This window comes from Thunnus albacares, chromosome 17 (assembly GCF_914725855.1).
Source record: "Thunnus albacares chromosome 17, fThuAlb1.1, whole genome shotgun sequence".
In the NCBI taxonomy this organism is placed as follows: Eukaryota; Metazoa; Chordata; class Actinopteri; order Scombriformes; family Scombridae; genus Thunnus; species Thunnus albacares.
In genome coordinates, this window is record NC_058122.1 from 6,334,258 (window position 1) to 6,349,574 (window position 15,317).

At 39.7% G+C, this 15,317-nt stretch overlaps 1 protein-coding gene across 1 annotated transcript; it reads left to right on the forward strand.

Moving 5' to 3' along the window:
- Positions 1–975: 975 nt before the first annotated feature.
- On the forward strand, positions 976–7,097 carry LOC122966830. The gene is made up of 3 exons (XM_044331166.1): positions 976–3,310; positions 5,895–5,980; positions 6,407–7,097. The coding sequence occupies exons 1-3, from the start codon at positions 976–978 to the stop codon at positions 6,506–6,508; spliced, it is 2,523 nt and encodes an 840-aa protein (XP_044187101.1). The 3' UTR covers positions 6,509–7,097.
- Positions 7,098–15,317: the final 8,220 nt, after the last annotated feature.

Genomic DNA, 15,317 nt, shown 5'->3' on the forward strand with positions numbered 1-15,317 from the left:
ATGTGCCAAAACAGGCAGAGAAAAGCCGATTACTCTTTCTCTTTGTCAGCAGAGTTTGCTGCACTAGGTCACAGTAGGGGAGAAAAGTCACCAAAACAACACAGTAGCTGTATGCCGTGCTAGAAAAAAAGTGATGTAGCTCCCAATGGTTTTCATGCTTTTTAAAAATACGTTATTAATGCTATTATAACATATTGATTACTTAATGCAGATGACTTGATAGAGATTTTAATAGAGGTGAAATGTTCAAACATCAAAGTCATATTCTTATGAGGGCATGCAGTAGCAGGACTGGATTACCAACTGGGCAAAGCAGACAAGCAAGGTCCCTGGTTTGAGCTAATTTAACGGATATGGCTGGCAATTTTGTATATTTATGTCAACAAATCTCATGTGCAGAGACAAACCAGCAATGAAATGATCTACTTACATGTATTATGTGTGTATCCAAAGCCTGATGTATCTTATTCCTCTGTGCTGTAGACCTCCGTTGTTGTCCAAAACTATTAAAAACACATCAGAGCCACACTGTTGCAATGGGCCCATTAGTTAATTTTTGCCCTGGTGCCCCTTAACAGGTTTACAGCCAAGCCCTGTAGCCTATAGCGGTCCTATGATTAAAATATTTTGCTCATAATCCAGTGCAGATCCTCAATCTGTCTCATTAAAGATGTTGTTTAAACTTGTAAATTCTGAAAGCTCTGCCAAATAAGATTAGAGTTTTGATGCACCTAAACCATGCCTCTGTTGTGCTACAGTATAATCCCTAACTAACCTTTGCATCACCTGCCTTCAGCAGTTTATCAGCACAGTTAATATTAATGTGTAATAAGTAAATAAAACTAGCAATTAAACCCATTAACAATTGTATTATCAACCATTATTGACACTTTCTCATGTGTCTCATATTTAAACCCAGAGAGGACTTAAAGGGGAATACAGAGTCAGCCTTAAGTGTTTTGAAGGCGTGTCACCATGGAAACAACAGATCCCACAACAAGACCTCAGTTTCTGGCCTCCCAGGAGGATGATGGTGTGGAGACAAATATGGACCCTGTGCCAGACCACACAGAGATGACACACAGCAGCTCATCGGTAACCTCTGGTGAGAGGTCCCAAGACGATACCAAAGTCCTCCCCCGTACTGCTGCAGTGATCACAAGGTACTACAGTGTGATGGATGATGAGGGTGTAGATGATGTGTTCATCCCACCAGCACCGCCTCCATCCTACATGGCTGCTTTGCTGCCAGCAGGAGGCGGGACAGGTGCAACGGAGAGTAATTCCAGTGTGACCCTTGTAAATGGGACAGCTGACGCCACAGAGGCTAAAGCTAATCCCATAGGCTTAGACTGGCATCGTGGTGAGAAGCAGTTAATGGTAGCACAGAACAAGGTGGATGAAGTGATAACAGGTACAGCAGAGACCTCTAAGGAGTCTATGGATACTGTATCTCTGTCCAACGACTCCACACCACCAACAGATCAAAACCAAACATCCATGGAGGGCACAGGTAGTCTGATGGATCCATCAGGAAGAAACCATTGGGATAACACAACAGGAGAAGACGAATCAAATGGAGAGGCTGAGGATATTGTAAATTTGAGTGAAGGACAGGAAAACTGGAGAGAAAGTGATGTGGAGCAAGACAAATATCCAAAAGAAATACTTTCAAACATTGAGGAAAACTCTGAAAATGAGACACATTTTGCCACAGGACACCAGACAGGAAAAGAGGAGTTAGTTGAATCTCAGGGCGACTCTGAGGACAAACTGATGACAGTAAATGTTGACTGCGACGGTGTGGAGACAAATCCCCCGACACCGGAGCTCGGCAAATGCAACCAAAACAAGACTGGCGCAGCAACCAATCAGACACAGGTACCAGAAATCCCAACAGAGGTGACCAGCGATGATGAGGAGCATGTTGACACCAGATCCTTGAACTTTAACCTCACAAAGTGTGACTGGCTGAAGAGAGAGAGAAGCATCAGTGAAATACAAGTCCCCCAGCTCCCCATCTCTGAAGGAGTTTCTAACGAATATGTAACAGAAATTCTATCTTCTGAGGTGGTGAGACAGGAACAGCAGGGAGATGGAAGCTGGAAAATAGCGACTGAAATCCAACAAGGGGAGCAACTTCTTCAGCGTCTGCAACTGTTGCAGCAACGGCAGGATGTAAATATGTCAGAAAGCCCTTCTACCTCCCAGAAGGTTGGGATTAAAGTAGACGAAACAAAATCAGGGATGTCTTCGTCCACGATGTCTGCACAGCCAGAGGACCAGCCAGAAGCAGATAACTCTAATGATGATCACAGTGACAGCCGGTTATCTGGAGATAGGTCTCCAATCAACACACATGAAACATCTTCCACTCAAATTCCCGTTCTATCCACCCACCAGCAGTTCTCAGACGCTGAGATCTCCGTCGAGCAGCAGGTCCATGAGGCAGCACAGAGGAAGCAGATCCTGCAGAGAACCGCGGGTGTCGGCAGTCTTGCAGATGATCCAGATGTGCTGGAGATCCCCTTTAGGACAAACATCTCACTTGAGCCGCTTTCCACCAATGTTGGTCCAGGCCTGCACAGCGACTGGCAGTTCTCAGAGCAGAAGATGCAGAAGGAGATAAGTGAGGAGACTCAGAGAGAGCTGGTGCTGGTCAACCAAGGGAAGATCCCAGGGGGGTACAGCAAAGGGGAGGTCCACCAATTACAGGAGACAAAACTGCTGTTTGAGGCTTTCCAGCAGGATAACACAGAGGGTCCAACAAGGTACAGGAAACCCTCTACCTCATTGATGAAAGATCACATTTTCCCTACAATCCTGGAGCGCACACGCAGCCTCGAGATGTTTGCACTCAAAAGTTGCCCCGTTTCTAGAACACATTCCCTCAGGCTATATAAATCTGCAACCTCTGAGAGGGAGAAAAGTCCTGAAAACCTAAGATCAAAAAGCCCAAATGGGGGTTCTCGAGACAAAACACGCTTATCCCCTTACCCAAAGCAAGACAAGCACCTGCGCCTCCACAGAAGCATGGACTCCATAAGCGCTGATGTCTCTGCATCAGCTGTGGAGACCAGGCACTTAACAAAGGAGGGCAACGCTGCACAAGAATCTTCTATCCTCAGACAAAACCCTTTCTTCAAGTTGCGTCCAGCACTGGCTCTGCAGCCAGAGGTAGAGAAGGACATCCGGGAGGCCAGAGAGAGAGAGGAGGAGCTGCGCAGACAAAGATGCACTCTGTACGGAGAGAACAGGCAGAATTCTGAAGACGAAGGAAGGTCATCATTCACACCAACACTCATACCAGGTAAGTCTGCATATGTTTAGCATGAATATCAATGGTTGAATGTAACTAAGTACATTTACTCAAATACTGTACGTAGTGTAAGTATTATTCTGGGGTATTTGTACTTTACTTGAGTATTTCCATTCTATGCAAATTTATGTTTCTACTCCACTACGTTTCAGAGATGAATATTGTTCTTTTCACTTCACTAGGTATTTAACACCAGTTACTTTGCAGATAAAGAATTAACATTGTAAACCATATTATCAGTTTATAAAATATAATTAATTATTATAGATTAATTTCCCAGCAGTATATCAAGTACTTAACATCAGCTCCAATTCCACCAGCCACAACATTAAATACTGGTTAACAATATAATATAATATAATATAATATAATATAATATAATATAATATAATATAATATAATATAATATAATATAATATAATATAATATAATATAATATAATATAATATAATATAATATAATATAATATAATATTCACATGGGCATTATCTTCATAACAGGTATTTTTACATTTGACAATTTTGTACAGATTGCTGATAATATTTCTGTATGCTCATGAATGCATGACTTTTACTTGTAATGGAGTATATCTACATTGTTGTATTGCTGCTGTTAGAAGGTACTTGTTCCACCACTGATGAGTATCAGTATGAGCATTTGTGTGTGATTACAGGCCCCATAGAGGTTGATTTGGTATTAATACAAATTCCAAATGAAGAAACTTTCAATGAAACCTAATTTGATCATTTGGATATAATGTATGTTGCTGACAATTTTAAGGAAAAATAAGTGGGAAATATTTGAAAATTTACATCAGGTTGCTAAGATGCAACATGTAAATACTTGTACGTCTACGAGCCTATGAGACACTTAGATCTTTATTCATTCCACATCATAGCCTTGTAACACTCCATCTGAGGACTTTAATGAATGCCTCTCTACATTAGCATCACATAGTGTTATCCAAGGAGTCTTATCGACAACTTTTAGTGTCAACCCTGTCACCAGCGGTTAAGGGCACATCACTCCAGCAGCAGCCTGATCTGAGTCAGCAGACGCCAGCGGGCTGAGTGGCACATGAAGGCTACTATCTGCACTCCAGCTGGAGCCAGGGGCAGCTTCGGCGAGGGTATAGTGTTGTGTAAATACAAATGACTTCAGACAGTTGATATGTCTGGTTGAAAGGAATGCAGGAAGTGTATTTATGTGTATGTGTATGTGTCTGCTCATGTTGCCTATATACCCAGCAGGAGAGCTTGGAGAGCCAACAAATCAGTGCAGCCGGTGAGGGAGTGTGTCATTATGTAGCACCACGTTAGTATTTTCAGCCACTATGGCTGGATAATGATGTGTGGGTTGACTCAAGGTGAAGATGATGAAGCTACATGTGACAGTAATATAATGTGTCTGGGGCTGGGCTAAACTGGAGGAAATGACTCATTCCTAAGGTCAAATAAGCTGTACTGTGTTATCCTAACCAGCCATGACACAATACTGTATGAGAATGTATAACCCAGACACACTGCGATATCTCCACAGAGGACATTTCAGCACAGCATTCACACTGAAAATATCACCACAAAAGGCTGATTTAAGACAAATCAGATCCACTTTTAACTGTTGCTAGCATAGTTTATCAGCTGTATCTCACTAATTAAGCTACATGCGTCATTAAAAACGCTGGGTTTTAGATGTTTCAGATTGACTAGTGTTAAACCTGGGGGTCTTGAATATGCACTTGATGGCAACATACATGATATTGTGCTAAAAGACTGAGGCTAAAGCTATATGAAAGACATGAAAATAAAGAAACAGTATCGTCCTTGTTTTGCAGTGTAGAGCTAGTTAGTCCTTGTATAATAATATATATATAATAGGGAAAAATGTACGATCAGATTCTTATTTCTTCCTAACATAATTCTGTTCAGCTGCTTATGTTCGTATATTCAAATAGTAACATTACAAGTGAAAGGCTTTTAGGATGAGGATTATTTGATGGGTTTGGCAACCGCAACACTATCTTGGACAGATTTAGCTGGGGTTGCTGGAGTGTAAACTTAAGAAAGTCCGAAATAGCAGGGCAGAGCTGCTAATGTTAGCTTACACTCTGATAGTAGCATCCAGGATTAGCTAATTGAGCTGAGGGGAAATACTACACAGTGAAGGTGCTGGTCTATGAAATGTGGCTGGCTTTGGGAGTAATGTAAGGAAGTAACACTCAGGTTACTACTATCGGTGGAAAGTTAAGTTAAGTATGTCAGCACACTTATCTTACACTTTTTGTCTTGTATTTTTGGTTTTGGAAAGGGTAAAAAAAAACTCTTTAAATGCTGAGTGTTGCTCTCATGGGTATTTATACTGTATATTTACACCAGGACTGCACTGTGGCTGTGAAAAACCTCTAAAAACATAATAATCTAAAGGCACTGTGTGTAAAGGACATGAAAAGATATTTCCTTGCATTTTGTTCACACTAATTAGTTTCTCTTCCCCTTGTTTAATTTTTGAAATCCTTAATGGAAAATGCCTCAAATTAAACCCCTTCATAATATATTTTCTCCTTCCTGTCCTTTAGGCTCTAAGCAACAGTCCACGGGGAAACTGGAACGGATTTGGCCACCTCCCTCCAAGAAAGACCAGATTAAATCTGAGCAGTCACAGGTGATGCCTCAGATCAATTACTGTAATTGGCTTCTATCTTGTTTTCTACATTTTTCTGTAAGATCTCTGCATTTGTTTTGTGTACAACACTGGCAAGAACACCACGGTCACATCTGTTATATTGATACTAATTAAGGCAAATGCTACAGGATGGAGTATCATGAAAAAGTTTCTGTTGTTGGCTGTGAAAGCACTGATGAATAAGCCAACAGAAGGTGAGATTTACCATATCAGAAAAAAAGATTCAGGTTTAATTGGATTTGAAATATATTATTAGGTCTGCGGCTGAGAAAAAGATCTTACACTTTAAAATTTCCCAAATACTATCTGTTTTACAAATGTTTGGACTTGTACAAGTGGTTCATCAAGAACAGGGCACTAATCTCCCTCTCTAAATCCTTCTCTTTTAACTGTCTTATCACACAGCAGGAGCCAAAAGTTCACAGAGCAGGAGGACAGAAGACTCCTCTGTGGCAGCGCTGGGAGTCCGGCATGATCAACAGTAAGCCGGCAAAGGAGAATAACTGATGTTGGCCACCCTGATGTCTTCAACACTACAAATAGAATATCTATGCTCTGCAATACTAGACCTGCACAAGTCCAAGAGGAGATTAATCAGTGTGACCCAAATCCTTAAAGTAGTTCCATCTTAAATGCTTTCTGGCGCCTCTAACTCTGCTTTGTACCTGTGTCAAATATTGTTTTTTGATATTTTTAAACTCTAGTTTCACTCAGCAGCTAAATAAAGCAAAAGTATCACTTCAATCATTCACGCCATTATTTTTTCTCTTATGATCTCAATCGAGTTATGTAAAATAGTTGTTTTTACACTGTTGTGGGGATTGGATGCCAAAAAACAAAACATAATAATTTCGACATTATAATGATGTCATCAGAGTTATTTTTGGCTTAGCCTTGTAGACAACAAATAGATGACAGAAAACAGAAATCCTGCATTACAAACTGGAGGTGTGGAGTTTGAAAGAAGCCAGTGTTTACCAGGCAGGGAGGAGCTAACTATCCAGTTTCGTTATGGGAAATGTAGTGGTAGAGTGTTTTTTAGTTAGTGTTTTTGTAGAGTGTGCTGGACAATAAAAATTAAGGATATCTGACGCTCTCCAGCTTCGATTTTGACCATTCTTTTTTTATTCTGTCTCTTCTGAGTCCTCCTACTGTATAGAAGTGCTGCACTATATCGCTGGAGTGCCTCTTTAACAAGTGTGATTTACCAACCTGTCTCCTAAAAATTACGTTCACATACTACTAAACTGTTTTCCCAATTACGCTGCGTTGAATGTAATCACTGCCAGGATTATGTTCACAGGTAACAAGTTTTCGAGTGAATGAAGCACTACATTTATATATTGCTCTGAAGTCTGAGGGAGGAGGTCAGGGTGGATGGGGAATGTGCAATATATGCAGGACCCTGACACCACACACCAGGGTTTGCATCCCAAGTCCTGCATGTGGTTAGGTTTAGGCAACACTTTGGTTAAGGTTGGTGAGAGATCTTGGTGTGACTTAAATGTTAATAAACATGTCTTCAAGTCAATGCAGACTTTTTTCTTTATTAAACCAAGACCAAGATCTTTCTCAAACCTTGACCAAGCGCTGCCAGTGCCTAAACATAACCATAAAAAGTTTAATATTGCTGTAATTTCTACTCAAATGTTTTATGGTGGGAAAAAAGAACTAGGTACATTGTCTGTGAACATTTCACTTGAACGTTCAGTATCAACATTTTTGCCACTTGCCAAATACATTAATTAACAACATTTTCTCATTATGTTGAGAGAAAACGTAATTCAGCCAGCATTAGGTTTTTGGCAAAACATATTTGTGGTTGCAATTTAGTTGTATGTATATGAATGGGTTGGATTTACAAAAAAAAAAAAAAAGACTCTAAAAACCTAAAAACTCTTTCTACATATGCACTGTAGCAGTAAAATGTGTACAAATGTGTAACCATGAGACACTCTTCATTAGGGGCATATGGGCAATTTTTAATGGCTTTTTCTAATGTTGCTATTTCACCAAATAAATTGGTGAAACAATGAGAAATACATCATAACAGTTCCCCTCATTTTCCAACCCAAGAGTGGATAAATCTTGTTTTCCATGTCACAGTCTGCAGTTTGAAGTATGAAAATCTGGATTGGATGTACTGTTTCTGTGTAAAGCTTTAATTTTAGAAGTTAATTCACCTCTGAGGTCATCCAGAGGGGTTTATAGTAATTAAATTATTCTATATTCTGTCTCTTGTGGGTATATTACACATTCTCTAATCAGCCTAAAAATAATCCTGGGTCAAAACAAAACTGCCAAATGGAGGTCAGCGTACTCAAAATTTTATAATCAAAGGAGAAAGACACAAACAACTACAACATCTTCCTCATGCTGCATGAAAAATATAATCAAAACCTCTAGAGGGCGTCAAGACCTCTAGAGGTACATCCTGTCACTGAGTCAGGAGTGGCATTGGAAAAGCCTGTTTTGATTACTGATGACTAGATTCTATCTCTTTAGGTCTATTACCTAAAAGGAAAAGGAAGTCTGTGGTAAATGAAGCCATCAGAATAACTTCAGGAAAACTTTCCCTTGTTGACCTATGATCACATCTACTGGAGAGAGTTCGGTTTCTAATCTCCATAGACAGAAGCACAGAGCTTAGCCCGTCTAAGTGCCATCTGTCAGCCCCAGTGACTCTGCCAAGGGAGGAAGGACTTTCACTCTGTCCTTCCTGGCTTGGATATCCCAATGTTAACTGGCTGCAGCTCTCAACCAACCCACGAACAGCAGGCACAGCCAAGTCCTAGGGTTCAGCTGTTATGACATTTTAAGATGGCTTCCTTAAACATCCTGAATACAGATCCATGATGCCAGATGTCAGTGTTTGCCTCAAGTTTCATATTTCTCTGGTGGAAATTTTTACAAGGTCACATAAATGTATTACTTTATTTGAATTACTATCCTCAAATGGATATCTTTAAATCTCTACATGACTGGAGGGCTGATGCAGATGGTGTCAAGGAAGCCTGAGCAATCAGAGGCAGGCTGCTCTTTTTGCCTGTCTGTGGCATTGATCAGCACTAAGACATTTATCCCACTTCTAAATTTGAGCCTTTGATATGTGAGACATCCTCAGCACATGCCAGTATGTCCGGTTAATAGACTTGTGTGGTCTGGTGCTCTTTTATAAATTCTCCTTCAGGATCGGACGTTCTTTGAGTTGCAGTGTAGATAGTACTAGTATAGTAGAAGAGGAAGGAGGTTTGTAGTCCAGAATTGGAAATCGGACCAAATACCTACTCCAAGTCAATGGTATCTCTACAAAAGTGTCCAAAAGATTTTAATTTAAGTTTTTCCACAGGCCTCATGTCCTCGCTGTCAACACAACACTGACATATTATCACCTCTTAAATTGATATGGAGAACCTTTTAGCTGACAGAGTCCCTTTTGCACATCCAGCAGATACATGAGAATTTATTTGAAGTGTGAACGTGTTTCTGGTCACCTGGCAAATGTTGGTCCAGTATCACTCTCCTTTTAGCTCTGTTTTAGTGTCTACCAACGACTTCAGGAAATATCTGGCTATTTAGCTGCAAAATTCTACACTATGTTCACCAGCTAGTCACTAACTATGTCTGTCTGCTGTTTGGTGCTGGGCAGGTAGCACATAGTCCTTTTGAGGAGCTTTTTTGCTGCTATAAGAGTGTTGAGACTGAATCAAAACAGGCTGGAAAACCAAACCAATGAGCCTACAGACACTTTTAAAGCTCCATAGAGCTGGGAGTAAATGTAGAGTCAGGTGATAATTAGGTGATAATTATGAGTGACTCCTTTCACATTACTCATAGTCATTTCATTGATTTCTGTTAAAATACATTAATATTAAAAATTAGGGCTGTTTTAAGTGACAGGTGAAGTTCTTGCTGTAGTAGTTTAATACAGTAATAGTGAAAGCTCACTACTTTCAATTTATTTATATTCAGCTACATACATATACAAGACTTTTCAATATCTATTATTATTGTTTAACTTCTTATTTATATATTTCCCTTATTCCAAAGCCTCACATGCTTGAATAGATGTATTGAGAATAAAATATATTATACTATTTTGTATTGTATATACATACACATGTGGATATGCTGTTATCAAATAGGCTTTGGGTGATTTTTGACCATGGTGACAATTTTGAAAAACTACATTTGATTTTACATATCGTGACCCATAAAGCAGCTTTGCTAAATGTTATTCTTCATATACTAAGCATTTTAAGTAAAACAATAGATCCATATGGATATAAAGATTGTCTATCATTTACCAGAAGAGGGCAGCATGGCCATGAGAAAGGATTTCAAGAAGACATCAAGCCAACATGTCTGTAGACATGATTCTGGGCATGACTTGTTCAATCAGAGAAAGAAAGTATTGTAAGCACATCTGTAAACAGCTGTAACTACAGAGATTTCCACGTAAGATATTTTAAAAATAACATATTTTTGGCAGAACCCAGATACTTTGACCCTAATCTGTAACATAAAATCCCTTTATCCAGACAAACACTTACAGGTTTGTTCAAATTCATCTTGAGGGTTATTGATACGATGCCAAGAAGTCCTTTCACAGAGAGGGTAAACATATGCTGAGAAAGTACAGTAGTTATGTAACCTCTATAATTTACCCAGTGATGAGTCACTTATTTCACAGAACTAGAGCCACCAGCTACAAGTATTATCATTCCATGTTCACTAAAGATGAAGAAAAAAAGTTGCTTAAGAGCACATCTGCGTCATTTTCTGCAGTAGCATGTGGGTGGTAATTTCTTCAGATGTTTGGCTAACACTCTGAGTCACTCATGAGGGCTGTCATGTCAAGTATGCATAAAGGCTGCTAAAAAAGAGATAAACTCTGCTCCGGTGAAAACAAGAACAGCATGTCATCTAGATGAATCTCTCAATAATGTTATCTTTTTCAAACCGCACTTGAGTCACCAGATGTAGAGTTGGGTGATTTGATAAGGGCCGTCTTTGTAAGAAACACACTTAGGTCAGAGCGGGAGGTGAGAAAAAAAAAAAAAGATTTGAGGAAGAAGCAAATCTTTTCTACTCAGGGAGTGTTCCCAAATTTCTTGGAAACTTAATTTTCATTGCCTCATTCAGTCCAACTTTTGGCACTTTCATATCCAGGCCTGCGGTCAGAAAACAGCTGAGGTAAAAAAAAAAAAAAAGAAGTTGAGGAAGAAATGGGAAAATAGGACTACATACAGAGACAGGGGGGCTAAATGTAGACAGTACACTCCGCTCAGTGCTATTATTGTATCCCACCCTGCCCTGAGTGCACAGATACCGAGAGCTTTGTGAGTGGGTGCTGATGAGAGAGTAGAACAGTGACAGCTCTGACATCACCGCTCCTTCAGTGGCGTGAGATGGTGCTCGACTCGGCTCTGCACCAGCACCGGCGGCAGTAACCTAACGCAATGGACAGATGAAGGATGACTCATTCTTTCCACCCACACGATTTCCCATCGTCAGGATCCATCATCAAGGAGCTCTCCCTCGGCTCAAATAAAACCCTTCTGCACACTACACGCAACACTAACTTCTCTCTCAGGGAAAGGGTTAAACATGCAGGTTGGATGTTACAGGGGAAAAAAAAAAGGAGCGCTGCAGTATGTAAAGAAATACACTGCAATGTGGATGTGGAAATATCTCATCACTCCACAGAGAGACATGTTCTGACTGCTTAACTTCTTCTTGAATTACTGAAGTGAAATGAATGAATAAACATTGAGTAGCGGGAGCATGAGGTAAGGGCAGAATAAACAGACCTCAGATGGCCTTGCTGAGTTGAGCTATTGTCCTCAGCAAACCCTCCTGTTCGCCTTCACTTTTTCCTCCTCCTCCCATCCCGCTCTTTCTTTTTTACACAATGAAAACAGTTGTCTGATTCCATGATCCCACGTTACACCATTCAACAGTAACATAAAGAAGTCGAGCACGATAAGATGATGAGTGTATTTGTTCAATCACTCTTTGTCTCCTTGCCTCGGGGTTTTTCTGTTTTCAAAGCCTCTCGGTCAAACTGTTCTCTTTATTTTCTGGAAAGCAACCAGAAAAGAGATTAAACTAAAATTTTGAGGAACTTCAGCAACTAAGTCACTTCCTCTTACATTTGAATTTCATATTTAGCCAAACATGATGTCAGTTCAGTTTTACAGAAATTATACAACATCCCCTACACTGCATATGATTCACTGTCATCTTGAAAATGTATGGAGCTGTAAAATAATGTTAATGTTTGGATATAAGTTTATGTAGGATCTCGTCAGAAACAGCCTGATCCACAGGATTCACTATCATATATGTTCTGCTGTGTTCATAGTAATGCCTTCAATGTGGGTTGGTACTATGAGCTTTGTGCAAAAGTGACTTCAGGAAACCTGACCTTAGCTGGTAATAGGAGCATGATCCTCTTCATGTTATGAAAGGTAAGACTTGCCTCATAGTCCAAAGAGGTCAAAACATCATACTAAAAGAAGAAGCACTGTCACTTGACTTGACTGTGTTTTTGTACAACTTACATTTACCTGCAAAAGTCTCTTATTGGCTTCAACTATGGATTTATTGCACATTTCTTTTAGAGAATAGCAGTACTATTTGTAAATGAAGATACATTAATGTGATTAGTTGCATTTAAAATGTATGATGAATGATATAAAGAAAACGTGGGATTTACCGTATGTTTGTTCAGAAAAATCAAGTTATAAAATCGAGTTTATTCTGAATTCAGAGTGCGTCGAGTACAATAGTTCATTAACACAACTAATCAGTGAAATCTGTGAGTTCTTTGGTGTGACTTACAGCAATGATATGAGTGTGCAAAAGCATCTGTAACCAATGAAATGTGAAAAGGGGAAACAAGAAAAATTACTCAAACATATGGTGACTATGGAAGCACTTAATAATGCTATACACAAAATTGTGAAGTTACTAAGGAACTCAGGAGGACACTGTTTTCAATAAACATTGTGTGCTTGTGTTTTTCAAGTCCAGTCCACAGTCGCACAGCAATGTAGTGTTTACAGTCCAATGCAGTGAGGAATGCATAGACCAATACATCAGGGAGACAAAACAACTGCTAAACAAGCACATGGACCAACACATGAGGGCCAACTCCTCAGGTCAAGACTCAGCTGTCTTCCTACATCTGAAGGACATGGGACACTTTGAGGACAGCAATGTACACATTGGAGTCCAATGTCTACATTGCCGTCCTCAAAGTGTCCAATGGTTGGACAGAAAAAACAGGTGGTTTGAAAGAGGAGTGAAGAAGACTATCAGTCAAACTGGAACAACCTTCATTCAACAGAGGAGGTGGTCTACAACACAACTTATCCCTTCCCAGACAGTTTAACACCCATTCACACCAGGACTAATGGGACTCTAACGACTGTCACATGACGGACAGGTGGACTAACAACCCACATGTGACCTAAACGACTCTCAAGGTGTAAACCACCATACAGAGGTTACATGCCTGGGACTCATATTATCTTGTATGAGTTGGTGAACCTCATAGTAGTGCTACAGTAAAAATCAGGGCATCACCAAAGTCAGTAGGATATATCTGTGCATAATGTCATCCATCTAATAGCTATTGAGATATTTCAGTCTGGACCAAAGTATTGGACTGACTGACCAACATTCCCATTGCTTGAGCCAGACCTCTAGTAGAGGAAGGATTTATGTTGGCCATTAAGTACCATTTGAAGACTAAACCATGACCATCTTTTCTCTTAAAATAAAGCTAGAAGAAAGAGGGAATCAAGTTTCAAAGCCAACTCTGGAATGGGTGTTGTGGCAAAGCATAACCACATGCTACTCTGTAATTCTTGTTATTCCGAAAGTGGTTGGTACTTTAGCCAAAATCTGCGTAGCTTGTAGTGCAATTAATGATTGTAGAAACTAAGCAGGCTTTAATGATTTTTGGAAAAGTTACTCAGTTACAGTGATGGGGATAATTAGTTATGTTGCACTGTTGCTTTCGTGGCAAGTGTATTAGACAAACATACAATGCCTGCCAACTTACTTTCTCCACTATAACCGTTCAAGTCCAAAAGCTGCCTGAATTATAGCATTGAGTAAATTGAAAATACATAATTTGTATAATAATGCAGGAAAACTTAAAGTACCTGTAGTTGATTAGGGTGAGTGGTTAGATCAGGGTGGTCTAAGGTTGCAGTCTTCAGCGATCACTCTGGGACAAATCCTTTAAATGAGTAAGACTGATTTTTTTTACGTTTTTCTTCCATCCCTTGGCCGCTGGCCTGGGTGGTTAGCTTTAAGCATCAGGGGAGCAGTACACTTTGGGTGAAGCTCTTTCAGCCAACTGTTCAAAGCCCTTTTTGCATGGTTTGCCTCTCTTGTGGCGGCCTCTGAACTGTTCTATTTTAGGATTTAACAGAATGACAGCATTCTCTCTTGACTCTCAAGAAAATCCTTTCAATCCACTGTATGGAACACTGCTGGGATTAGGATGCAGTCTGCATTACATAAAAGTGAAGATCCTCGGGGAATGTTAAACCAAAAAAGGAAGCCTCCAATGAGAGTGACAATAACCACTCTCAGAGCTTTCGAGGTGGTGGGGGCTGTGGTGGGAATTAGGCCTATAACAAAAATGCTTCAAATTTCAAGTAGCTTTGTCAACAGAATGTTTGTCAGATAGATGCAAACTGTAGACATTACAACAGCCTCATTTTACATTTATGGAAAAGAGAATGAAACAAAAATAGCTAATTACTAATGTCTGTGCTGTTGGAATTTAAATAAATGAAAATATTTCTTGTCAAATGAGGATTAAGTCTTCTTTCATCAGAGCATATAGGAAGTTACATAAATATTAGAAAATCCTGTATCAGGATTAAGTTAAGACTTAGTAAAGAATAAAAAAAAAAAAACAAGGTCACGAAAAGTACACTCTGCAAGAACACTGTGTTCCTTATTGTGGAAAGTTTTACCCCTAGTTTCTCGAACTGGCATAACCTTCACATTATAAACATAAATGATGTACATGCATTTGTTTCATGAAAATGTATGGAGCTGTTACAGAATGTTAATGTTTCAGTACAAGTTATGTAGGATCTTGTCAGAAACAGCCTGACAATCGATCCAATCGATCCAGAGTGATCCACAGGATTCACTATCATATATGTTGTGCAGTGTTCATAATAATGTCTTCAATGTGGCTCGATGTGTGAGATACTATGTGCTTTGTGCAAAAGCAATTTCAGGAAACCTGACCTTAGTTGGTGAAAGGAGCATGATCCCCTTT

Bases quoted from the DNA above. Each gene is read 5' to 3' on its own strand.
- LOC122966830 (XM_044331166.1), top strand. From the start codon at position 976: ATGGAAACAACAGATCCCACAACAAGACCTCAGTTTCTGGCCTCCCAG. The intron at 3,311-5,894 runs GTAAGTCTGCAT...CCTGTCCTTTAG, and splicing joins CACACCAACACTCATACCAG to GCTCTAAGCAACAGTCCACG. The intron at 5,981-6,406 runs GTGATGCCTCAG...CTTATCACACAG, and splicing joins TTAAATCTGAGCAGTCACAG to CAGGAGCCAAAAGTTCACAG.